Source organism: Dicentrarchus labrax, unplaced genomic scaffold (genome assembly GCF_905237075.1).
Source record: "Dicentrarchus labrax unplaced genomic scaffold, dlabrax2021, whole genome shotgun sequence".
In the NCBI taxonomy this organism is placed as follows: Eukaryota; Metazoa; Chordata; class Actinopteri; family Moronidae; genus Dicentrarchus; species Dicentrarchus labrax.
In genome coordinates, this window is record NW_026136701.1 from 12,683,344 (window position 1) to 12,709,168 (window position 25,825).

Below are 25,825 nucleotides of genomic sequence, written 5' to 3' on the forward strand. Positions count from 1 at the left end.
TAGAAATGAGTCATTCTGAGTGCCAATGTAATATCTTAATTTTTAAAGTAGCACTGATAAATGACCTCCCACTTACATGAAATATAGCATCAACAAAAACGACAGACAAATGCAGATTACTGGCTACCATTATTGTTCATGACCTACAGTATGGACCTAGACAAAGAACAAATAGTCTGTGTTTGTATGTAGCTATTTGTTTTATTTTATACATAACTGTTGATTTTTGTGATATTTTGGTATACAGTTTCATATCACAAACATTGTAAGTTGAAGCTGTATATCAGTTACCAACATTCTTCATTTAGTTATATTTATCTCTAAAACTAAGATGGCATGCCGTGACAATTCATTCTGAACACTTTATTCAAATGTTTTACTCCACATTGTAGAGAGGCAGCAAATTCTTCAGAAGAAGGAAGTACAGTGCAAAAGAATTCATTGCTGACTAGCAAGAATGGCAACATTACTGTACTCCTGACAAGAATGATCCCATTGTTTGCCAAAGTATACAAACTATGTTGCTCTTAGAGATCTTTGCTTTTCCCTTGCTATAATGATTTTACAGCAAGGGAAATGGGATAATGAGCTACCCCGACAGGCTATATAAGTAAAGAAAGTTGCTGTAGCTACCTCTGAGAATCCATAACTGGACTGAAAACCACAAATGTAACCACATTGCAGAGCGTTACAATAACTCTAATCTCTAAAGTACACACAATGAATGACCAAATTTCAGCTATTTGAATTTGAACAACCATTTGTTGCACATTACACTTTTTTCCACCAACATAATCAGACAGTGATAAATTATATTTCTGTTTCATGCTTTCACCACTCTGTACAGGATATTTACAGCACATGGTATAAGACATTTAGGCACTGGGAACACAAACCTCTCTATATAATGTAATATATGAAACCATACAATCTGCAAAGACACCAAATTACTGTATATACTATATACTGTACTCTACTACTACTATACTATAGTTTATCAAAATGGCATGGATAACCAAACTACCAACAACCAAGTAAAATCAATACCAAAGCCAATAATCAAGAAAAAAAAAATCTAATAAAATGGCCACTGTTAAATTAGATCTAATTAGAGCCAAAGCTTATTGCAGTAGCAAAAGTTTCTCTTAGGAACCAAGGCAAGCCAGGACTCACTATCCAAAACAGCAATTATTGCTATTTTAATAAAGGAAGACAATAATAAATGTCTTTAACAGATTACAGTCTTATTCCATCTCCCAGTTTTCATTGACCGGAAATGACTGAAACACCGTCCCCTGCGTTGTAGTAAATTGTAAATTGTAAATGTCACTCAATTAGTTTGGCCAAAACAAATTAAAATGCACCACAGTCGAGGCCACCGTGGAGTTTACCTACAGAATGATGGAGTTGAATAATATTGAAAAGTAAACTAGAACTCTTAGAGACAAACGAGTGGACTGCAGCAAACTAGTCGCCCTCTGGCCTCACGACGAGGAGAACACAGTTAGTGCCATTGAACTGTTCAATCTAACAGGGAGGGCTGTCCTTGTTTTGCTAATGATTTTCCCAGTTAACGTTAGCCGACGATAGCAGCGATGGAGAGCAGAGAAAATGAGGAGTTCTGACAACAAACTAAATCACCATCACAGCAACAAGTGCAGTGGGACATTTCTGAATTTGACATGGATACTGACACCTTCACGTCCAGGAAAAGAGGAGAGGATGAGCTTGGACATCCAACCCATCCTCTTTCTTTCTTTCCCTGATGGTTTCTGTGCGTGTCTCCTTATGATTGTGTTATGGGATGCCTTATATTACCATTGTTTGGACTCTGTTGCTGTTGTGTTGTTGCTGCTCTCCAGAGCTTTTCATAATTTGGCCAATTTTGCTTTTTTTTTGTTACTCAAAAATGATTTGTGAAGAAGCCTGGGCACAGGTTCTGCTGTAGTTGCTTGAAATACTTTATTTATCCTAGTTTTAAGCTGTGCTGTAAAATGAATCCTACTTTTTAGGAAGGACATGAAATAGTAGGGTAAACCCTATAAGGCTCTATATTGGCAAGAATCTGACGATACGATATGTATCATGATGCTGGGGTTACCATTCAATATATTGCATTATATTGCCATACTGTAAGGAAGGTCATATAGGCCCTCACTAAAACACTGCTATTTGGGGTTGGGGGCTTAAACACAAAAATAAATACAGTCTTTTTGAGAATCGATACAATACCGTTAAACAAAATGTTGCAAAATGACAGTTCTCGATATTTCCCTTTACCCCTACCAGAGAATGTCTAATAAGGGGAGAACTTCCACTCTAGGTAAACTTCCAGCTTCTGAACTGTTGCAGTTCCACTCTGGTTCCATATGAGGGCGCTCACAGGATGAGTGCAGAATGAATGGAGGTCTATGGAGCTATACCCCTCAAAATCTACTTTTCTCAGGATATAATTTTTTGTCTAGTAATTTGAATGTTGCATTCAAAAGGGGGTGCAAAGAAATTACACATTGCTGGGTGTTAGATTTTTTAGAGTCACTTATTTTTAAAAAAAAGTCTTTTAAAATGTCAATGAAGTCATACACATCGTACGGCCAGAGATACTGCTTTACGGCAAGCCTTGAGTCACTTTGTGCTTCCGCGCTCGGCACTTCCTTTTCTCTCGAGGCATCGACAACACAGCTGACACAGGTTAGGCTCTCCCTGTCAATACACGTGCTAGAAAGAGTTTTTGTTTTGCTGTTTTAAACACCACGCTGAAATATCTATGTCCCGCTTCGGATTCCACGATGCCATCAAGCGGGATCTCTGGTCGTAATCAGTCCTTCACTGACCAATCATTGTTCATTAGCAGAATGCTAGCGTGTTATGGGCAACAACAACTCAACCTGTAAGAAATCGAAAGGACATAAGTACTAGTTCATTCAACTTTCGACCTATAACCCATGTTGAACAGCAGTTGTTGTGATAGCAGCACCCTGACTAATGGAACAAAATTAGTATCATTGGTTGCACCTATTTCAAGTACAAATGGCTGCTGTGAAAAATGTCTATACCTTTGGCCTTGTTTACTATTTCTATGTCCCATAATGTTTTAGTATTCAGTTCTGATATGTACCTGGATCAGACGTGAAGCTTTATGGTGCAGCATATATTGTTAGGAAATGTGTACATTTATTAAAATAGCAATAATAGCTATTTTGGTTAGTGAGGAAGTCTTGGCTTGACTTGGTCACTCAGAGAAAATGCCACTGCATTTTGTGTTTCCCCGGAAATTATAGCAACAAGAGGGGGTAAATGTGATGCCATTGACGGGACCAAATAAAACACAGTTACCTTGATTAAAATTAATTCATCTGGGTTTGAACATTGTTATTAGGGGACACTAGGGCTGCTCCCTATTAGTTGACTTAATTGTTAGTTGCTCAGAAGAGTCTTCGTCGACCCACTTTTCATTTGTCGGATAGTCGCAGGAAACCAAAAAAACAACGTCAAACTCTGCCCGGGAGCTGTGCCATGTCACCGGGATGAAAGTACCTTTTCTCTTGTAACGCAGGGAGTTGCTTGCCGGTGTGCTGTATCATTTGCTAACTGTACTAGCTGCTGCCACTAGCTAGTTAGCAGTCCTGTTAGCTCACTATACCTGGACTGGGAGTTCGAAAGGACAGGGGGAGGATACTGCTAAGACAGGAACCCAGTGGGGAATACTGCTAAGGAGCAGTGCCCAAATGAGCAACAGAACTGGAGCAGAGGCCAGCTGATTTACAGCAGCTCCCACTAGGACTGTTCTGGGGATGAAGACACAGCAGGTTCAAGCAGGGACAGGAGAGGCATAAAACGAAGGAAGAGGAGCGAGTTTGTTAAATGTTAATTAGTAAGAAACTGTTAATGTTATGCATCATCCATTGTATCAATATCAGGGGGCAGCCCTAAAGTACACTACTACGTATGTAATATAAGTAATATATAGGTCAAGTCATTTTTTGACATGCAGAAATGTGACATATTATACCTTTTAAATTGCATATTTCAACTTTTGACCACTCCTTGCTCCTTTTAAGTGTAGGAATTACCACTTATCCTCCTTTAGCCAAACAGCATTTCCTTGATCTGTTTTCAGCTACTCAGCCTCCCTTAACAGTTAACTCTCAATTAATAGTTCAATTTATGTCATTTTATAGCCTAAGGCTTTTAGTAAGCACTCATCTTTAACAGCTGATTGAGTTTAAACAGACTATTCAGTTTTTTCTGAATATTGTGCAGGATAGCTGTAGCCCCACTGATGGATGCACACATTGGCTGAAACTGGCTCTTTCTCAGGTAGGTTTGATGAGCCTGAAAGTTGAAGTGCAGCCCTCACAGTTCATCTGGAGAAGGATCTGGGATACAAACTGTTGGAGAGAAGACACTTGCTGATTAGATGTAAGTGACAGAGGTGTGTTTAATACTGTTTTTTGTAATACTGTTACCGCACAGTACGCATTTTAAGGTGGTTTGTACTTACATTAGATATAGCCTCTACCATCCCATCCTTATTTTCCTGATTATTGGATAAAACAGAAACTTTGAGGTGAAATGTAACTATTTGGGCATCTGAAAAAATGTAAATAGAAATTATTATAATTAGAAACTTATTTCACTATAATAAGGTACAAATCATATACTTCAAGTAATGATTGACCAATGCATGACTCATGTTTTAATACATGAATGAATGCAGGGTGTATATTGAATTCTTATTGCTCACCATTAATAAATGCTTCATTCACTATGTGTGATTAGTTCAAATTTAAGAGATTATCATTTAAGGCATGTTTTAATCCTATTATATATTTGACAAAAGATTGCCAATGCATTTTCAAATGCAAATTTCTGAAATGGCTTCAGCAAATACAATCATAATGACCAACCTGAAGCTGTGGATGCTGAACTTGCAAGGCCATCTAATGGTGTAGATGTGGTACTGCCGCTTTTTTGGCTGGTTGCTGTGGTAGCAAACGCTATGGACACTGAGGTTGTGCTTACATCTAATAGTGCTGTAGTGCTGCTGGTTGTACTGGGTGGTGTTGTTGAAGAAACTATGGATGGCGAAGATGGGCTCATGTCTGTCGACGTTGATGCACTGCTGTTTTTTGTTCTGGATGCTGTAATAAAAGAGACTGGCAATGCAGAAGTTGTGCTGGTATCTGAGGGCGTAGAGGCAGTACTGCTGTTTGTTGTGCTGGTCGTTGTGCTGTTATCTGCTAGCGTAGAAGCAGTACTGCTATTTGTTGCGCTGGGTGCTGTCGTAACAGAGTCTGCTAAAGTTGCGTTGTTATCAGCTACTGTAGATGTACTGCTGCTTGTTTGGCTGGTTGATATAGTAGCAGATGCTGTGGAGGCTGAGCTTGTGCTCACATTCAATACTGCAGATGAGACCGTGGATGATGAAGTTGTGACGTTATTTGCCAGTGTAGATGTAATTCTGCTGCTTGCTGTGCTTGGCTGGCTCGGCAGTGCAGTGGTGGAAGCTGTTATACACAAAGAAAGATTTGCAAAATAAATCTTAAACCCCATCTCAGTTTCATAAATAAGCAATAACTATGTACTAGGACTGCCCCTAACTAGTTGTCAGATATTTAAGATATTAATGTAATTATTTAAATATATATATTTTAACAGGCGCCTGTTAAATATTAAAGGAAAAAGTGCAACCAGCAAGGAGACTGAACAGAAAAACATAATTTTTTTGTGTCCCCCCACACTTACATTGTTTGCAGGTTGACTTGAAGTCAGTACAGCAGTCGTTAACTGTCATGCAATAATCGTCACAGTAACAGCCCATTTTGTTACAGCTGGAGTCCTTACCAGAGCAACACAGTACCGGTGGACCTGCACAACCTGGAGCACACACACAGCTGTATACAAGATCAACACTATACCGATTTATAACAGTGACTTCAGTGTGTTATTTCAAGATTGCACTGGTGACATAAAATTATCCAACAAACAACACTAATCAAGCAGATGACTAATTGCACAGCTTGTGCTATAGATAGATACATAAATAGACTTTATTAATCCCCAAAGGGAAATTGGTTAGTCATAACAGCCAGGTACATTTAAATACAATAAAAATACAACAGAATAAAATACTGAGGTAGAAAAGACAAAAAAGATAAATAGGTAGATGAGGTGCAAAGAAGTTGTAGTTGCACGATGGTGGTAGTAGTACTGATGATATGATGGTAATGTTATTGTTAATAATAACACTATACAATATATACATACAATAAATAATATATTATGAATATAAATATGTAAATAGAAATGTGGAAAAAGATTAGAACATTGTATAAATAAATATGATATTGTATCTATAGCAAGTAATGTAGTTGTAATGGTAATAGTTGTAGCAGCTAAGAGTCTCTATATTGAGGGGTTTGTGAGCATTTTTGTGGCTGCTTGGCAGAGCTGTTAGTGTCCAGGGATAGGTTGGCAAGGGTCACTCTAAAACAGAATGAAGGTGGTGAAAATGTTTGAAACATCTTGGTTGGATGCAGCTGAGAAACATGAAAGGAGTGTTAGAGTAGACATCGGATGAGGGAGTATACAGTATAGAGTATGAGGTGGTGTTGTGGATATTACCTGTATTTGTAGCTGTTGTTTGAGCTAGAAAATGAAGAGGAACAATGACGTGTCATTTCATTGGAATTCCATAAAAACAACATTTAAGTTGAGCCCTGGCTCGAGATTAAAGAGAAGGAGACTGGCTTGGATGTCATTGTGAAATGTCTGCCGCAGCAACAGTGGACAGTCAGAGTGTCAATTTCCCGAGGCCTGTACTATGAAGCAAGTTCAAAACGCATATATTATCTGGCTTCATTAATCCTAACCGCAACCACGCAAAGCAGTCACACAACAAATGGTTATCAACTCAGTATCAATCCAGCTATGAGTGTGTTCACATAAAAGGTCGGTGTTTGCAACATATGGACAAGTTGCACCAGAGAAGCCTATTTTTTTTTTTACAAATGAAGAGTATTAGAGAAAAGTTAAATACATAATTCAGGCTAAAAGCAACACAAAAGATCGCTGACTGTGTGAATCCATACATTAGGGCATGGGTATATTTAACAATAATTACATTTGTGTATTCTGTTAAATTAATATGTTGCTTAGATTTTTTCTCAGTGGTCGACTTACTTTCAAAAACTTCTTATCACTTCAAATATTTTCCAAACATTGTTGTAAATTAACATCATAAAAGAAACATTCCTTCACACTCGCATTACCTGCACCCAAATAGCAAAAGGTGGGACATGGCCAGTCTCTATAATATAAGAAACAAAAAGGAACCTAAAATTATAATAAAAGAAATTCATATTAAACTTAATTTGAATACCTGACCTGTTGATAATTCCTGAACTCCTGCACTCATTTACAGCTGCACAATGGACTAAAATGCACATGTGAAGGAGGCATGTTGTAGCACAGCTAACAGACGGAAATGTAACTGAAGACTGTGGACTGCAATAACTGTTTTTGTTATTTCAGAACTACACTGAAATTGCTGTTATAACCCTTGTCAAGTTTCCTCGCTAATCCCAAATCGTACAGTACAGGTTTGACAGGAGATCACAATCAACTGGTCAAAATTGTCAAGGAATGACTTCTTTGTCTTGACAGCATTGCATTAAAGCAATTTTAATGTCAGATTTAGAGATGCACAGAAAGAAATTGATTCACTTTAGTTTGACTTTTTTTTTTTACATTTTCTCCACATTTATTCAGTCTTTAATTTGTCACCTGTTTCTCTATGTAACAGTTTTGTTAATAACTTAACATCCTCAAGGCTTTACCTACACTTTATATGCTTACATAATTAAGCCTTTTTCTTCTTCATTTGGATAATTACTGAATTAGTCATTTGTTATTCTTAATGCCGCATGTATTTTTATCAATTATCTCTCACCAACATGTAATATGATAACAGGTAGATGCTGTTTATGTTCTACTTAAATTGCTCCAACTGGCTGAGGCATGTAGTATTTGAATTATCATTTGACTTATCAATTAACTTTTTACAATCAAGTCAAAGAATAAAAAAAATAAAGCTTGCTAGTTAAGTAACTGTTTACCAACCTTGTTGTATCTTCTGTCCTAAATTCTTTATCACTTAAACAGATTTTTGTGCTTGTGCTATCACTTTACTTAATATAAACTGTTCAATATTAAATACGATAATGTTTCACTCACCTATATAGAGAGGTAGCAACCCGAACAGGAGAAAGAAGTACAATGCAAACCAATCCATGACTCTGTGTGGCTACTCAGTGTAACCACAGCTTATTTATACACGCGCGTGAACATCGCAGACATTTACCAACACCCACGCTCACAGGTACCCTCCTATTGTCTGCCAGAAAAAACAAAGAATATCATGTTGCAGATGTGATGTAATAGTTTTTCTTTTCCTTTCGACAGAGAGATAATGGGTTACACATTCAGACTTGGATGGACTTAGACGTAGATATGTCAAGAATGCTATTGTCATTACACGGAAATTACTAGACCAATGGCAACACAAATTTAACCACAGTGCATATTTTCATATTTGCATAAAAGTTTCAAAAGAAAACCTACCAATGCACAGGCATTCAAATACACATTATGACCAAGTGCAAGCAACATTTTGAATAATCATTTATTGCACATTCAATTTATTTCCAACAGTATCAGACAGTGATAAATAATTCATTTGAAGTCATTCAGAATGCATATAATAATAATGCAAGTGCAGTAGTAGGCAGCAAAGTCTTTTTACTGTGATATACTTATATATACTTATACTCATAACAGCAAGAATTTGTTATTTAACTGTATTTATTGGCCTGAAAAGCTGGAGGTGGAAAACAAACAAAATATACCAAGTAACTATTGGGATCGGGTGTGTTGTCGAAGGAAGAAACAAAATCTGCATTAATTCTGTCTGTTCTTATTTTACAAGGTGACAGTTATTATCAGTGTGGAGTTTTCTTGTAAACTACCAAAGTAATGTTTCTACTAGTGGTCAAAACCTCTACAGGGAATTTTTGAGTGCCATGTCTCATCCTTACAGCCATCTGATATTCATACTCTCCAGCTCTCTCCAAACTCCTGAACACTCCTGGCCCTGGTTCCATCAGGCTTTATCCAGTCATTCCGGCTATGACCGTCAAAGTTCCCACACAGACCCCCCACCTTTCTCTGATAAATACGTGGTAGAATGATCTCTGCAGGAACAAAATCAACAATACAATGTCAATTTATTAATTGTATAACTATTTAGAAAATAACAAATTAATTGACATGGGATGGGATGGAATGATACATTAAGATTTCAAGGATTTGTTATAAATCCTATAAGTTCCAGGAATACTGCTTACTCTGTTAAAATTATTTAATGAAGGGAAGATCAGTTACCTGCTGTGCTGTGTCCATCAAACTCCACTGAGAGTCCAAAGTCCGTCTTCAGGTAGATGCGAGAAGAACGCTCCCGGATGGTTAGACCAGCAGTAGGTGAGACAGGAGTATTAGTTATCCTTCCATCCACCTGGATGGAGTTAAAGAGGGGGATGTGTCAGTGCAGTTCATCATGTTCAATATAACATGCCTGTAATCCAGTAATTGTGTCATTTGGCACATTTTTAGTAATTTTTAGCATGGCTCTAGGATTGGCAATGGTAAGTCTTGAGTATCAGTGGTCTTTGGATATTAAATAAAATATACTGTGTGCAGCCCTTTTAAAATTTAAAAATAAAAGCTCAGACTGCTTTTTAAATTGCTAATCACTAGGGTTGGAAGATTTAACAAAGCTATTGGAGATGGTCTTTTTTGGGGGCGATTTTTGTCATCTTATTTTGCTAATTTATTGGTCTGCCTCCAAAGAATGAGAGCCGCTCGGTGACAGATGTTCAACGACATGGTACACAAACTGAGCCAAAGAACAAGTGAGGGGAAAATCAGCTGTATAGCCAGTGTATTTTCACATCTAACTGTGGTGAATTAAGGGCTTACTTCGACTACTTTGATGTTTATTGGACCGACGGTGGCCGGTTGGAAAATTTAACATATCATCCAACCCCAATACTCACATAATATCTGACTCCTGAATAAATATAACATTAATACTGCAGCTTTTTAACATGCTCACTCTCGCTCTCTTTTTTCTCTATCATACACGCACAAATATGTGTAAAGTGCCAGCAGGGAAATAACATATGACAGAGCATAATTTAGCACATAGCGCATAATCTGCCTCACTGCTGTCGTAACACCTCAAAGAGAAAATATGAAGAAACACTGCTTATGTCGCTCAGAGCTTTCACAAATGTGAAAATATTGTGTGAAAATGAGATGATTGTTGTAAAAAGGCCGTTGATACTCACAACCAGCCTTCGTTTCTTCTTGAACTCCACAGTGTGATTGTACACTCTGATCTTAAGCTCTTGCAATCTGTGGTGTTCCTCGTGCTCTTCACTGTGGTCAGGACGACGAAGTTCAACATCATAATCTTCATCATAATCTTCATCTTCATCCCTAACTCTGTGACTGTGGTCTTCTTCACTGCTACTGTCACCATGCTCATGACTGTCATCGTCATCGGTGCGTGTATTGATGCCCTCAATGTAGACATCTGGAAGGATACTTGGCAAGTTCTTGGTCCGGACCAGAACATATGAGTGCTCACCCTCAAAGTCATGCTTCATTTTGTCAAAGGTTCTGTACTCGGGGTCTCTCTTGATAGTGCACTCATCGAAGCCTGTGGAGCAACAAGTGTAAAGCAATTTTTAAATTAGTAAATAGGCTGTACCATGGTGTAGATACATCACAAAGTTAAATATTGGCATTTACAGCACCTGCAGACTGGCAGTCATAATTGCCATCCTCATTTTGAAGGCAGACAGCATTTCCATCGCATTCATCTTTGTCATCGCAGTCAATCTTCCCCACGCCATCGTCTTTCTCACATTCACATTTCTGACTGCAGTGATTGGTGTACCACTCTTCATTGAACTAACAGGAAAGAGCGAGTCATCATACTGCTTGGACTTCAGTGTCCATGTGCACCATTTTTGGCAATAATGTGCACGCTTTCAGAAAGTTGTATGTATGTATGTATGTATGTATGTATGTATGTATGTATGTATGTATGTATGTATTTGAAAATCAACGCATGTCTCTTGCCATTGATGAGGAGTCACTGACCTGATGTTTGTTGCCATTCCTGTCCACACATCCACACTGTTGGATAGGCACACAAACCCTCCCTTTCTGCACAAAGCCTTCATCACATACACATCCCTGCATACAATCCTCCTTGTCACTGCAATGTGGTGGGCCATTCAGGTATGTGCAAGTGGGACTGCAGGCAGGGATACAAGTGGTGTAATGACTGTTCTTTGGGCAGGAGGGTGCTAGAGAGATGGACAGAAAGGTAGAGACAGAGTATAGTAATGAGCTTTAAAATAACAACAAAAATGGTCTATATAAGTTTTGATAATAGCAAACCCAATTCATTTTAATTATTATAATTTTCTTCTAAATAAGAAAATGCAAGCTCATAACTTACTTGGTACAGGTGTAGTTGATGTTTGTGGTCCAGCTGTTGTTGTGGGTCTAGGTTTAACCGTGGTTGAAGGATGCGGTCTATTTGTTGTTTGTGATTCTGGTTGAGATGTGGTTGGTGGTTGTGGTTGAGCTGTGGTTGTAGGTTGTGGTCTAGCAGTTGTTGGTGGTTGTGGCTGAGCTGTGGTTGTAGGTTGTGGAGTAGCTGTTGTTGGAGGTTGTGGTTGAGCTGTGGTTGTAGGTTGTGGTCTAGCAGTTGTTGGTGGTTGTGGCTGAGCTGTGGTTGTAGGTTGTGGAGTAGCTGTTGTTGGAGGTTGTGGTGAAGCTGTTGTTGGAGGTTGTGGTATAGCTGTGGTTGTAGGCTGGGGTCTACCTGTTGTCGGATGTGGTTTTATGGTTGTTGTAGGTTGTGGAGCAGCTGTTGATGGAGGTTGTGGTGTAGCTGTGGTTGTAGGCTGAGGTCTACCTGTTGTCGGATGTGGTTTAATGGTTGTTGTAGGTTGTGGAGTAGCTGTTGATGGAGGTTGTGGTGTAGCTGTGGTTGTAGGCTGAGGTCTACCTGTTGTCACATGTGGTTTAATGGTTGTTGTAGGTTGTGGAGTAGCTGTTGATGGAGGTTGTGGTGTAGCTGTGGTTGTAGGCTGAGGTCTACCTGTTGTCAGATGTGGTTTAATGGTTGTTGTAGGTTGTGGAGTAGCTGTTGATGGAGGTTGTGGTATAGCTGTGGTTGTAGGCTGAGGTCTACCTGTTGTTGGATGTGGTTTAATGGTTGTTGTAGGTTGTGGAGTAGCTGTTGATGGAGGTTGTGGTGTAGCTGTGGTTGTAGGCTGAGGTCTACCTGTTGTCGGATGTGGTTTAATGGTTGTTGTAGGTTGTGGAGTAGCTGTTGATGGAGGCTGTGGTGTAGCTGTGGTTGTAGTCTGAGGCCTACCTGTTGTCGGATGTGGTTTAATGGTTGTTGTAGGTTGTGGCCTATTTGTTGTTTGTGACTCTGGTTGAGAAGTGGTTGGTGGTTGTGGTTTAACTGTTGTTTGTGGAAGAGTTTCAGTTGGAAGTTGTGGTCTAGTTGTTGTTGGTGGTCGTGGTGTGGCTGTTGTTATTGGTCTGGTTGTTATTGGTAGCTGTGGTGTGGTCTTTGTGGTTACAGTAGCTGCTGTTGTTGTGGTAGTCATTGCAATGGTAGTTGTTGATGGTGGCTGTGGTTTTGATGTTGATGTTTGTGGCTGTGTAGCAGTTGAGCTGTTTGCTGGAGGAAGCTCCGGGACTTCTGTTGCAGCTGGATTGAAGGTTGTGGTAGATGGGCTGGTTGGTTTAGCCAGGTCTGTAACAACATTTTGCAATAAAGTTACATCAGTTTTCAGTTAAAATGTCTATGAACTAAATTGAATGTCAGTAAGAAGGCAGAATTACCTGCACAGTGCCCACGATGCAGCAATACATCATCTATGGCCACATCAGACTGATCGTTGGAGCCTCTTCGACCCTCAAATATGATCTGAAATTAAGTGCACAGGTTAATACAAAAGCACAGAACCAGTTATAGCACCGAGATTCATTAGGTCATGTTACGCTTTTTTGTTTTTGCAGGTAGTACACTATTAGTGTTTTGCTCTGACATTTCAGGTTAGGAGAAGAAACATATGATGTTGGTAACCTCACCTGGAAAGCTCCAGTTGTTGTCAAGTCTACCTGAGCCATTTGCCACATATTTCCTTGGTCATTTCTTTTCCACCAAACAGCGTCAGTTAATCTATTTTGGACCGAGTAGACATGGAGGCCCATTGTATCCGCTGAACCGTACATATGGTACCAGAACTGCAGACACTGAGGACCAGAGTAAAAACACTCCGAGCTGATGAGACGAGCTGTGTCTCCATGCGACACACTGTTGGCCTCGATATAAAGATAGTGGCCATCTGGTTAAGGACATGAGAATTAAGTAAGTTAAAGTTATGCACAAGTTTTCTTAGATAATGTAATGATTTCTTTTTTAATTATACATTTGAGACATGTAAGCCAGAACTGGATGCTAAATGTTCAGACTGCAAATGGCTTTTAAACAATGGCATAACAATAAACAGCAGCTCTACTGGCACATACCCTGGAGGTTAAAGGAAAAATGTCTTATCTTTATGAAATACAGTACACAAGGAACTCTTGGCCACACAGTATGTAGTCTACCATTCTGGTTTGACAAGGAAGAACTGCTTCAACAAAGAGGTTTTGACTAGTTATAGGTGTGTCTGTGTCTCTATTTTTTCCATGGCAATTCTAGAGCAGTGTTACTTAGATTGTGTCAGAAGGCTAATTACCTCCTGTGGTGTGATCCGAAGAAGGCCCAGTCATCATAGTAGGAGTGGAGCCACTGTTTCTTGTCCAATCAAAAACATCCGTAAGAATGTTACTCCACTGACATAGATCTTGTTCAAAATTACAGTTGAGTTGGCATACTGGAAACAAAATTCAGACATATCACTGACGTACTGTGAATATAAGAAATTATGGAAATCGACACTAGAGCTACTATGGAATTAACAATGCACCTGGGTGTGGAGGTGGTCTATTATCTGAAGCTTCAGTTACATTGTCATTATATAAGTTGGTTGTTGCCTCCACTACGGGAGGTATGGTGACATTTGCTACAGGTGGCTGAGCTGTAACATTGACCAGAGGAGGCTCTGGAGCTGCAGTGGTTGGCACAGGTACACTTGGAGGAGCTGTGGTGTTTCCATCAAGTTCAGGAGGACTTGTTGTCACAACACCACCCAGATCTGCAACAGTGAAAGAATTGTTGATAGCAGTGTTAGTAATTGCAAATATTTAAAACATTTTACAATCGTATGCAAAAGTTGGGCAAAGGTTTTAGAATGGCTCTCTTGTCCCCTGACTTAAACACAACTGAAAATCTCTGGGTACATCTTTAAAAGACCTCTGTTTAATTAAAGACTTGGCTATACAAAGCGTTTGCAAGCTGTCCGAGTGGGTATTACCAAATACTTACAATGTAGGATTCCCAAACTTTAGCACATGCCACAATCATGTTTCTATTTTTGTCCAATTTATGATATAAATGTAACTATGCATTAATGTTTGCGGAAAATATTGTTTGTGTGTTGTGTTTTATGTTATTTGTTTTATGTTGTTGTGTTTACATACAGGTATAAAAATCACTAAATATGTTGGGTGCCTGAACTTTTCCATACAACTGTAGTGGTTTTTATTCTGTGTGGATGTTTCTTACCAGAGCATTGACCACGATAAAGCTTTACATCATCAACGGCCACGTCAGACACCTCGCTGGAGCCTCTACGCCCCTCAATGATAATCTGAGTTAGGAAAAAAATTGATTTGGTACTGTTCGTAGGACGTCTGTTGTAGTTAATATTCTATCATTACGACAACAGTGCCTGGTGGAAGGTGTCTGACCTGGAAAGCTCCAGTTGTTGTGAAGTCCACCTGAGCCAGTTGCCACATATTTCCTTGGTCATTTCTTTTCCACCAAACAGCGTTGGTTAATCTGTTTTGGACCAAGTAGACATGGAGGCCCATTGTATCTGCTGAACCGTACATATGGTACCAGAACTGCAGACACTGAGGACCAGAATCAGAACACTTAGAACTGATGAGACGAGCCGTGTCTCCGTGTGTCACGCTGCTGGCTTCGATGTAAAGATAGTGACCACCTAGAAAAGAGGCATGAAATTATCAAAATTGTCTCATACTTTATACTTTACATGGTAACATCACTTTTCCCATTATTTCTGTGCATTATCACCATTTACAATATAACATAGCAAAAGAGTGTATTACCACCAGTGTGGTCAGCAGAGGGCCCAGTCAGCAGGGTGGGGGTGGAACCACTTTGCCATGTCCAGTCAAAAGCATCTGTGATCATCTGATTCCAGCTACAGAGGTTGCTGTCAAAGCTACAGTTGATGTTGCAGACTATAAGGGTAACATTTGCAAAAAATTAACATGTATTGAGGCCCTTATGCAACTTCCTAAAAAGTCAGTCAATCTGTAACTTCAATTACCACTAAGAATGGCACATCCAGTATTTACTGGACTAGACACAAATGTTAATTTGTAACCACACTTCTGCTTTCTAAAGCAGAAACAAGTGGCCCATTAAATACAGCTTCCTATGCACTTACCTGGGTGTGAGGGAAGGATTTCCGCAGATGTGGAAGGGAGTTCAGTTCCACTAACCAGGCCAGGAAAACTACCTAAAGGAAGTAATTATTGACTGTTTAAACCCTGTGATATCTGGTCTTAATTTATTTGCACCATTAGAAATGTTATAATTTATTATATCCTTAATCCAATATAAGGTTTGTTCCCCTTTTTGATAGAGGTGAATGTCACCTGAGCATGAGCCAAAATGCACGGAAATGTCATCCATGGCCACATCTGATTCAGCATTAGAGCCTCGAATTCCCTCCACTATAATCTGAAAAAGGTAGTAGGAAAATATGTTTCACTGTATAGAATAAGATCATTTGTCTTTGCAAGAAAAGTGTTCAATCAGCATGCTTTAGGCCCATATATTGTGTGTATATCGTGTCAGACTTACTTGGAATGGACCAGACACTCTGATGTCAACATTTACTGGATGCCATTCTGGTCCCTGGTTGTTCATCATGGACCAGAGCTTGGTAGCTTTATTGTCTTTGAGCAGGTAGATATTGAGGGCCATGGCTGAAGCTGAACCATACATATGGTACCAAAAGTGCAGGCAGAGTGGGCCATCATAATGGCACATTGAGCTCAGCAGACGGGCTGAATCTCCATGGGTTACACTATTTCCCTCAATATAAATGTAGAAACCAGCTAGAGAAATGTTGAAAATAGCACAATAAACATGAATAATGGAAATCCAGTTTAGCAACACAACAGACGTGATGGTGTGGAGTGATAACCGGTTTTACCTCCAGTGGTGTGGTCTTGGTTTGGGCCAGTTAGGATTGATGGGGTGGGTCCTGAATTTCTTGTCCAGTCAAAACTGTCCTGTATGAGCTGTTCCCACCCACACAGATTTTTTTCGAAGTCGCAATTCATGGGACAGACTATGAAAAGGCATATAAACACAATGGAAATGATGATGAAGCATTATGAGCTAATTATCTGTACAAACCTTACAGTATGAAAAATATAATTTTATTTTAAAATTGTCCACAAAAAATGATTATATTCATCCAATCTGTAGATAATTACCAAGCTTATTCAAAGTTATTCAAATACATTTGTATACAAACATCTGTATATGTATAGATTGTTGAGCAAAGCATAGTCAAATGTAATATTTGGTTTTGAAATAATTAAAAATTATGCCACTGATTATCCCAACCAGTAACAAATAAAACTTCTGAACCCTGAATGCTCTTACAAGTCTGATCTTGTGTTGGAGATGTAGGAGTTGGAGTTGTTGGAGGAGTTGCGGTGGTTGAGGGGTCAGCTGAAATGGGGACAAAAAACAAAACAAAAACCAAACAAACAAACAAAAAAAAAATAAAAAAAAGAAAGAAATGAGTGACCACTTCAGCCTTTTTGGCGCCCTGTGAGATATTTTACGCTAGGCCACCGCCTCCACATCTAAACCACCTAATTACTCCAACTTGTATCAGTGACAAAAAGTTGCCTTATATGATGGGCCGATCCTGTGCCGTAATGAAAAGAATAAAAAGCAGGAGCAGAGAGTTTTGAAGATATCATTGGTAAAGAGAATCAATAAGTACGAAATACAGGACATGTAACAGAATGACTTTATCCAATCTTCCGTACTAATAAATCAACAAATTTTATTTTGTAAAAAGAATTCCTTAAATTTAGTAATTTCATTACCACAGTAACCACAAATGACTCAAACACTCACCACAGGCTGTGCCTGTCTGCCAGTTGGTCAGCTCTACCCCTGCCACTTGGCATGCTGCTGCATAGGACTTCAGAGATTCACATAGAGTGTGTTGGTCACCACTTGTGGCACAGTAGTCATAAACACAACTATTGATGTAGATGCTTGGGTGAATGGTTTCATGGCAGGGCTTAAAGGCATCCCCTAGCAGCATGTAGCATTCATTGTAGGCCTCATTCTCCTCATCATAATCACAGTGCCTGGGATCATTTGGATGGGAAATACACCTGGAGGAGAAAGTTTACACAATTAAATAAAGATTTAGACATTTGGATTTATCGTGACACTTTAAAATAAGACAAAATAAGCTAATGGTTGATAATGTATTAATACTTAATAATTATTTAACAACTTGTTCTAATGCATTAATAAAAATACATTTTGGGTTGCCAGGTTGTGAACTTGGTGTATATCTTTTGCCAATCAAGTGAGCCAGGCTGTGAGGATGATAATGGATTACTACTTATGGATAATAACTATTTGTAGCACGGACCGCTACCTCTACAGAGAAGATATTTCAAGGATTTCTGCACTTGGGCAGAGTGCTGGTTGAATATTATATATTCATTATGCTATATTAATTGTGAGCATATTTGCATACTGATTATAATTGTGAGCAGGTATGTTTTCCATTGTGTTTAACCTAGGGTTGACCCCTAATAATCGAGAAAACTGTAGGTTAACTAACAGCTAACTGTACAAGTTGCTGCCAGCCTGCCACCAGCTTGTGGTTCTATTAGATGACTGTATCGGGCGAGATTTGTTTACACCACTAGCGTAGGAGCTTTGCGCTGCCGGGGAATGGGCCCAGAATGAGCACAATAGCCAGAGTGTGGCGAGAGGGCAATGGTGCTGGGCTGAGCAGTAATGTCATACATAAAAAAAAAAAAAAAAGTGTTGAGAACTTGTTTTTGTGAAGTTGGAAGTTTTTTGTGTCATCAGTCAGCTTTTGTGAAAGTCGACTAAAAAGCAATAATCTATCGATAACATATTTTTTCTGGCCAATAATGATTGACGGCTGTTCGAACTGGGAATCCCCATTGTTATGGTATAAACTGTCATACCAATAATTTAATTTGTGCTTATATGTATGCAGATGCAGTTTATGATAAAATAACTTACTCATTATTGCCTTGCACCCTCCAGCTGTCACCAAACTCAAACGGCTCAGTAGCGTTTTTGCCTCCTGGTGTTATGAAGTCATCGTCCTGTTGTTCGGAGTAGGTGCCACACAGTCCACACAGTTCATACTTGTAGCGCTCATCCACCTGAAGGAAGAGCCTGTTCTGCCCATCTATCATCATTCTGAGGCCAAAGGTCGTCTCCAAGATAATATAATTATTCTTCATATACACCCATACTGAGCCGTATGTACCATTGGTTGAATACGGAAGTTGGACATGGACATTATCCACCTAAAGAGAGAGAGACAATCCATTATTTGTAATTAGTTTATTCTTGTGAGAACTGAATATATTGTAAATGTCTTACATAAAGTAGCACTAATGGGTTTTTTTCTGCTGGGATAGTTTGTGCAACTAATTAGCTACCAACTAGCTGTTCAGGGCAAAGTCAGCTATTAGTTTCTGTATTCTTGTAAGCCCAAGATGACAAACAACTGACTTCCTCAAATGACCTGACACAGAGTAATAACTGACAACTATAAACATGGGTTTGTTGATACTAAAATCATTAGCCACTGTCATTAATGAATTACAGCAGATAATACAGAACAATGGCACTCCAAATCCAGTAAACAGGCCACTTGCAGGTCACAAGACACAATTGCTTTCCAGTGTCACACAGATTTTTACAACAGCCATTGTTACATTCTTATGCTATGAAAGAGTTGCATTTGGGACTGTTTGATATTTTAGAGAGTTACAAGGAATTTCCATGCTTACGTAGACATTTCCGCTCTGATTCAGGGTGAGGTTTAGATCCTCAACATGAAGAGTCAAAGCTTCCAGCTTGGACCGGGTGAAGTTCTGAAGGGGAGGATGGATGTTGTGTCCGATCACAGTAAACTGGACTGAGCTTTCTTCTCCGCATGTGGTAGTCAGCGTGTAACTGCACCCCCCTTGAAAATCATAAGCCATTCCATCGAAGGTGATATAGTGTGGATCACCATACACACTGCAGGTGGCGGGATAGAAAGGGAAGCAGCCTTTGACCCCATCCTTGACTTTACAAACCTCATTGTCTGTGCATTGCATTGTGGTGCACTGCATGTCATTATTACCCATGCACTGGCACTGCTGCACACACTCTCCTTCTAACAGTGTTGCTCCTTTCTGCAGGCAAAAGGGAGTTGTGTGAATTAATTCTGGCACTGTGGAAGTGAATAGGTGAATATGAAATTGTTCTCTGTTCATCTACCCTACTTACCTCATAGTGTTTTCCATTATACCAGCACCCACAGTCCTCTGCTGGGACACACTTTTTCCCACTGAGTTTGAAGCCAGAGTCACACACACATCTTTCTTCGCAGCTTCCACAGGAGCCAGTTGTATCCAGGCTGGAGCACACTTCGGGACAGCCTTCAGCACAAGAGTTATAGTGGCTGTTCTCACCACACTGAAGCGCTGAAAGGGGAACAAAGAGGGGAGAGCATGACCTTAACTTTTATTCAATTATTATAGTTAATGGTTGCCCTATTTGCTTATTTTAATAGCAGAAGGTAGAGAAATTAATGCAGGAAGCAATAAAGCAACATACGGCAAAATGTAGAATTCCTCCACATGGGTATGGCAACTCCAGCCTCCTGGCAGATATCAGCATAGAAATGTAATTTCTTACATAGCACCACTGGGTCACCATGAGTAGAGCACATGTCGACCACACAGCCCCTGAAGTAGCTTTCTGCCTCCAAGACTGACTGGCAGTCAGTGAAGGGCCCAGTACTAGAGAGGAGGCCTCCACAGTACAGCTCACTGGCATACTCTGCCTCATCCAGTGGGTCGCACTGATGAGGTACTTGAATGGTTTCACAGGAGGAAGGGGTTCGCCCTGACTGCCAGCTCTCAGCCAAAGCTGTAGCGTTGTAAGCAACTTCACCATCAGGCTTTCTGAAATCATCTCCTTTTAGGTAGTTAAAGTTTCCACACAAGCCACAGACATTATCAGAGTAAGTAGGTGGCAAGTTGATATGGACAGCACCAGCGTTGTCATATGAGACAGAAAGACCAAAGCTGGTTACCAGTACAACAGCAACGGGGTTGCTCTTGATGATAACAGTGCCACTGCTGAGGTTCAGTGGAAGCTTTCTCCAGACCCCATTAACCTGAAGAAAAGTAAACACTTTGCATTAAAAGTTTGCATGAAAAGCAGCATTCTGAAGACAGAGATATCTTTGAGAACTGATAAGGCCAATAAGTCCTCTTTGGATTCCAGGATGTTATGCCACTAAATAACAATAAACTCAGTTATCAGTAGGATGGGCTGTAGATATGGGAACTGCTTGAACTAGTACATTACACAACTCATCACTGCATAATGGCAAGGTGTCACAAAACTGAAGTTTTACAGACAGTACTTAAGTAAGGACTTATCATGAAAAAATTTTTCATTTCAGTCAGTATCAATAATTATTAATAAACTGACCCGTTTTTAGTGAAGATCAGGTAGAAAAAAAGGTTAATTTTAATTACAGGTAATACTTTTAATGCTAATGTTATGTTATATGTTAATTTTGCTTAGTACCTCTCCATCGTACACTGCTTGTGAATTGTTTCTTTAAATGTAAGAGATGAAGGCCGTGACCGAGGACATGTTGTGTACTCCAAAGGGCAGAAGCCGCTTTGGTGATTCACTCATAGCATGCTCCATTATCAAGAGATATGATATTGGCTATTTATAAGCCAGGGCGTATTCATTATGCTTTCATTGCATTTAATGCATTTAAGTAAAACTATTGATATTCTACAAAACAATTTTCTTATTGCTATCCCTGATACATATGCTATTGTTGCATTGCCCAACCTTATAAAAGTCATTAGCATTAGCACTATGTATGCCTCCCTAAAATTGCCTCCACACTTTGAAGTAACTCACCACAACGCGCTGTGTCTGCCTTTTCAGCAGGGACACTCTGAAGTCCCCCGCCCCCACAATGACCTGTTGAACAGTTGGCAGAGAAGAGTTCTTGTTCTGCTCGTTGACCACTTCAACACTGAACATAGGCAGGGCGTCAGTGGGTGAGCAGGTCTTAGCCAGTGTGTAGGTGCAGGGAGCCATGAAGCGGAACAGCACTCCATCAAAAGTGCTGCAGTCTGTGTGACTGTGTATAGTACACGTCCCAAAGGCAGAAATCCCATTGGAGCCTCGTCTTTGAGGACCACAGATTTGGCCCTTAGGGCACTGAGAAGGAGAGCAGGAGAGCTGGCCAGCAGAACAGAGACAGCGGGTGGACTCATCTGTCCATAACTCTGTGTTAGATTCACACTGGTGTCCTGTGGGGGATGTGACCGAGCAAACAATCACTTTATATTCAGAACACCATCTGGCTAGGAATTACTGAATAGTAACATTAATGAATTCCTGTGTAGACTATTCTCAGTTATCTTAGTTATCTGACCTATTATTCATGCAAGTGATTTTTTTCTCAATTGTCATCAATCAAATAATAAAAAGAAAAAAACATTCTTACTGCCTTACTGAAATTGTGAACTTATGAAACATGATAAATGAAGATTTAAGCTTTAGAAGAGTTTTGTGACATAGGATCTCTGAGAAGTGTTGACAATGACAATAATTGATTGATTGATTTTTCATTTTTTGATTTGATGAGATGAAGTGAAATAATATTTACCACATGAGCCTCTTCTTACACCTATCTGGTTAAATGAGACCTGTCCCTCCATGGACACTGCTTCGAATACAACCTGACATAAAAGCAGATTTTCTATTTATATATATACAATACTATATTTTAATTCCCCAGGACAGTTTATTTACAAATGGTTATATGCCATCTTACCTGAGCTCCTGGTTCAATGACGTTCAAGGGGACAAACACTTGTCTCCAAGAATCCTTGGGGAGGGGAGGTGACGTCCAGAGTTCCACCAGACCTGTGCTGCTTTTTAGCAGAGCGCGGAGTTCTGACCCTTTAGCTGCATCCGGGGCTAGGTACCAAAACTCCAGACAAGCCTCCCCCACCAGACCCAGTGGACCACTCTCTAAGATATTCACTGCAACATCCTCTGGAGGTGAAAAAAGGCAAATAAGACAATAGATGCTTTTGTCCATATAACAGAAAGTGAATAAGCTATCTTTTTAAATGGCACCAACGTAAAACGTTGTTTCTCAAGTACACATTTCATGATTAAATCACACAATATAAATGGTTTTAAGGGGCTTTATTGGCTTTAATGGACAGTGAGAGCTGTAGAGTACAGGAAAGGGAAGAGACAGAGAGGAGATGCCACGCAGCAAAGGGCCAAAGGTAAGAGTCGAACCAAGGACTAGCCTTGGTGCATGGGGCGCCAGCTCTAGCAGGTGAGCCATCAGGGCAGCCCAGTAAAATATATTTTTAACAATGCAGGTGAGGAATTAAGTTTTATGTTGTATCATAAATCATATCAGAAATAGCAAACCATTCCCTTGTCTTTGTTATTGCAATAAAACACAAAATACATTTGTTTTGTTGCAATTAACATTAAATGCAAAGTGGCTGTTAATAGCGTTTTGTGCTAAATTTGAACATTAATTGCAGGCCCCTTTACTTTGATTGCCCCTGGGAGAACACCAGGCTATAGAAGATTATTAGCCTGCTTCAGATCAATTACTGATATGCAGCGAGCCACGGACACAGTCACAGGCTGCCTGTAGATTAAAACAGAACTGTGGACCGATGTTCCAAACCCCTTCCAGGTGGGTGGCACACAATTAAAGGTTACCTCATTCAAGTTATCTCTTAAGCGTCAAAGTGAACTCATAACTGAACTGAACTGAACTGTAACCTGGATTGATGCCTTTAAAAAAACATATTTGGCATTTCATTTCTTTATTACATTTAATAAATCAAATTGCCAGACTATTGTGCAGTAAATGTTACCTGCTGTACCTGTTCTTCGTTGGTTCCTTGTCCAGTCACAAATCAGATTGTTACACTGTGTAACATATTCTATAAAAGAAAAAGAAGGGGTCAAATATAGGGGTAATATGTACAGTGTTTGTATCTCTGTCTACCTATGTCTGTTTATTGAAATCTTTATTCTTGTGACACATTTGTATTCAAGCAATTCTAACAATTATGAAGTATCTACAGGTCTTAGTAATTATGATTTCGTACCTGCATTTGTTCTCCAGTCTGGTAAAGTAACTAATGAAAAGTCATTTTCAGCCCTGAAATAGGAAAGCAATGATAATGGATTAATTAAAAATACCATAAATAAAATATCTGACTTACTTAAAAACTTTAGTTCCCAGCAAAATGAATATGACCAGTATAGCACTATTTCATATGACATATCAGCTAAAATACAGCTAAAAGACAGTTAAAAGTTGATTTATCTTGAGACCCACCTGCACTGAGTCCTTGTCTGAGTTAGAAAGAGTAGAGTCGCTGTCACCAACAATTCTGTGTGGATGCCTCCAAGCATGGCTGATCCCTTAACGGCAGCCTCTCAGCTGCTCTCCCGTTGCTAATACTCTCTCTTTGATGAGTTGAAGAATGAATGATGAGCACAGACTGTGGTGGAGCTTCTCTGTGGAAATGCAGCTTGTATGAGCCTGTGACTGCCAGTACAGAGGTGTGGGCCCTCTTGTGTCATTCTCAGAACAGAGCAGCAGGTTTTAGGCATTTATAGCCCACCGCCTATTCAGGTAACCGCAGCAGTGGGTGGAGAAACCAGACTGCAGGACAGGAAGACATGAAAGGGGTTGGACTGGGTCTGTAGCATAAAAAATATTCTAAAAGTGACGACAGCAGCTAACACAGTTACAGTAAATATTGATAGGCAAGGTCAGGGTTGAGTGTTGCTAGGGCATAAAAAGCACTGAGACCAAGGTGAATGAAGATACAAATTCTTGAAAAAAAGTAAAGCATGACTAGAATTTTTGACACGATAAGATAAGATAAAATAAGATGTTCCTTTATTGATCCCCCGTAGGAAATTCAAGTGTGGCACAGGGGAAGTGTAGTCCAAACAGCAAATATAAAAAAAGAAATAAAAATATAATGGGGGGGAAAAAATTATATATAATATATGATAGAAATGTAGAATATTAAAAATATATATACACTATATACAATACAGATGGATAACTGAAATGGATAATTGTACATGTGCAATGTTACAGGGTATTGTGTCAAACAAAAGGAAAAAATGTTAATGGTTAACAGTTGAATCAGCGGAAGTGGGAGGTACTGAGCCTCCGAAGTGCTTTGAGGCATGGTGGCTGAAAGTGCTCCTGAGCTGCCTCAGCTCAGCGTAGAGAGGATGAGAGGGATTGTCCGTGATATCTTTTAGCTTCCCTATCATCCTCTTCTGTTACTGCCTCCACACTGTCCAAGTCCATCCCCACCACCGAGCTGGCCAATATAATGTCTTCTGTTGACTTAACTATGATGTAAAACTTTCTACCGGCCAGAAATGACCTATGAGAGATTTTGAATGGTTATAGGATGCTGTGGGTTTCATGGTTTTGAAGCCCATGGTATGGGGAATATTGACTCGACTAGTAGTTGTTATATAAACTACTTGTTACACATTTATGATAATTAATTTTAATTAGCTCCCAGTCCAGGTACAGACAGCTAGTAGTACCGCTGACTACCTAGTGGCAGCAGCTTGTACAGTTAGCATATGCAACAGTGACTTCCTGTGTCAATACCGTGATACCTTGGTCCCGGTGACAAGGCGCAGCTCCCAGTTTAATGTGACTATCTAACTAGTGACAATTACGTTGACAAGACTTTTGTCATCTACTAACGATTTGACTATTAGAGAGCAGCTCTAGAAAAGTGAAATGGTAAATGTAAGTTCTGCAATCTACAAATGGTAGAAAAAAAGGTAGAAAGACAGAAAAGAAACACAGGGATTTGTTTTGCTGTTAATCATTGTTGCATACACATACATATTTATAAGCTGTCGACAAATTTTCCAATAAAAACAGTTAGATATTTGCAACCCACCACCTGTTCTTACAGTGTGTTCTTACAGACTATTGTGGTGTTGATTTCTGTAGTTAGGGTTAGGTTACGGTAAAGGTCCAGCTTGTAATACTTAGGAAGACGTATTGGCATAAATGGAATATAATATTCCCAGGTATGTTTTCATTAGTGTATAATCCACTGAAAATAAAAATAGCTGTTATACGCT

General features: G+C 39.5%; 2 protein-coding genes across 6 annotated transcripts; both read right to left on the bottom strand.

Annotated features, from left to right (window-relative positions):
• Positions 1-181: 181 nt before the first annotated feature.
• LOC127366168 (uncharacterized) lies at positions 182-8,573 on the bottom strand. Its single transcript, XM_051404997.1, has 6 exons — positions 8,239-8,573; positions 6,628-6,651; positions 5,749-5,880; positions 4,911-5,510; positions 4,505-4,593; positions 182-4,391 (listed from the first exon to the last, which is right to left on the bottom strand). The coding sequence occupies exons 1-6, from the start codon at positions 8,294-8,296 to the stop codon at positions 4,317-4,319; spliced, it is 978 nt and encodes a 325-aa protein (XP_051260957.1). The 5' UTR covers positions 8,297-8,573; the 3' UTR covers positions 182-4,316.
• Positions 8,574-8,667: 94 nt separating this feature from the next.
• LOC127366145 (zonadhesin-like) lies at positions 8,668-24,294 on the bottom strand. Of its 5 annotated transcripts, XM_051404977.1 has the most exons (30): positions 24,027-24,294; positions 23,794-23,846; positions 23,557-23,625; positions 22,479-22,702; positions 22,311-22,383; positions 21,554-21,951; positions 20,219-20,783; positions 19,889-20,085; positions 19,405-19,794; positions 18,623-18,915; positions 17,462-17,727; positions 16,976-17,044; positions 16,518-16,655; positions 16,163-16,419; positions 15,955-16,039; positions 15,744-15,815; positions 15,400-15,534; positions 15,016-15,272; positions 14,831-14,915; positions 14,133-14,360; positions 13,902-14,039; positions 13,249-13,505; positions 13,000-13,084; positions 12,521-12,910; positions 11,594-12,148; positions 11,230-11,438; positions 10,881-11,037; positions 10,410-10,783; positions 9,445-9,574; positions 8,668-9,254 (listed from the first exon to the last, which is right to left on the bottom strand). In XM_051404977.1, exons 1-30 carry the CDS (start codon positions 24,101-24,103, stop codon positions 9,112-9,114), a joined length of 6,369 nt encoding a protein of 2,122 aa, XP_051260937.1. In that variant the 5' UTR covers positions 24,104-24,294; the 3' UTR covers positions 8,668-9,111. The 5 variants fall into 5 exon arrangements, with proteins under 5 accessions (XP_051260937.1, XP_051260918.1, XP_051260909.1 ...); XM_051404958.1 differs by having other exon boundaries at positions 11,594-12,910; positions 23,566-23,625; positions 24,027-24,293; XM_051404949.1 differs by having other exon boundaries at positions 11,594-12,910; positions 24,027-24,293.
• Positions 24,295-25,825: the final 1,531 nt, after the last annotated feature.

What these genes read in the sequence shown, in the direction of transcription:
- LOC127366145 (XM_051404949.1), bottom strand. Translation starts at nt 24,103, where the DNA reads ATGCTTGGAGGCATCCACACAGAATTGTTGGTGACAGCGACTCTACTC. An exon ending in ACGAAGAACAGGTACAGCAG is followed by an intron (nt 22,703 to 23,556) that starts GTAACATTTACT and finishes TTTCACCTCCAG; the next exon opens with AGGATGTTGCAGTGAATATC. An exon ending in GAGGAATTCTACATTTTGCC is followed by an intron (nt 20,086 to 20,218) that starts GTATGTTGCTTT and finishes TTCCCCTTTCAG; the next exon opens with CGCTTCAGTGTGGTGAGAAC.
- LOC127366168 (XM_051404997.1), bottom strand. Translation starts at nt 8,296, where the DNA reads ATGGATTGGTTTGCATTGTACTTCTTTCTCCTGTTCGGGTTGCTACCT. An exon ending in AACAACAGCTACAAATACAG is followed by an intron (nt 5,881 to 6,627) that starts GTAATATCCACA and finishes TGTGTGCTCCAG; the next exon opens with GTTGTGCAGGTCCACCGGTA. An exon ending in TTCAGCATCCACAGCTTCAG is followed by an intron (nt 4,594 to 4,910) that starts GTTGGTCATTAT and finishes ACATTTTTTCAG; the next exon opens with ATGCCCAAATAGTTACATTT.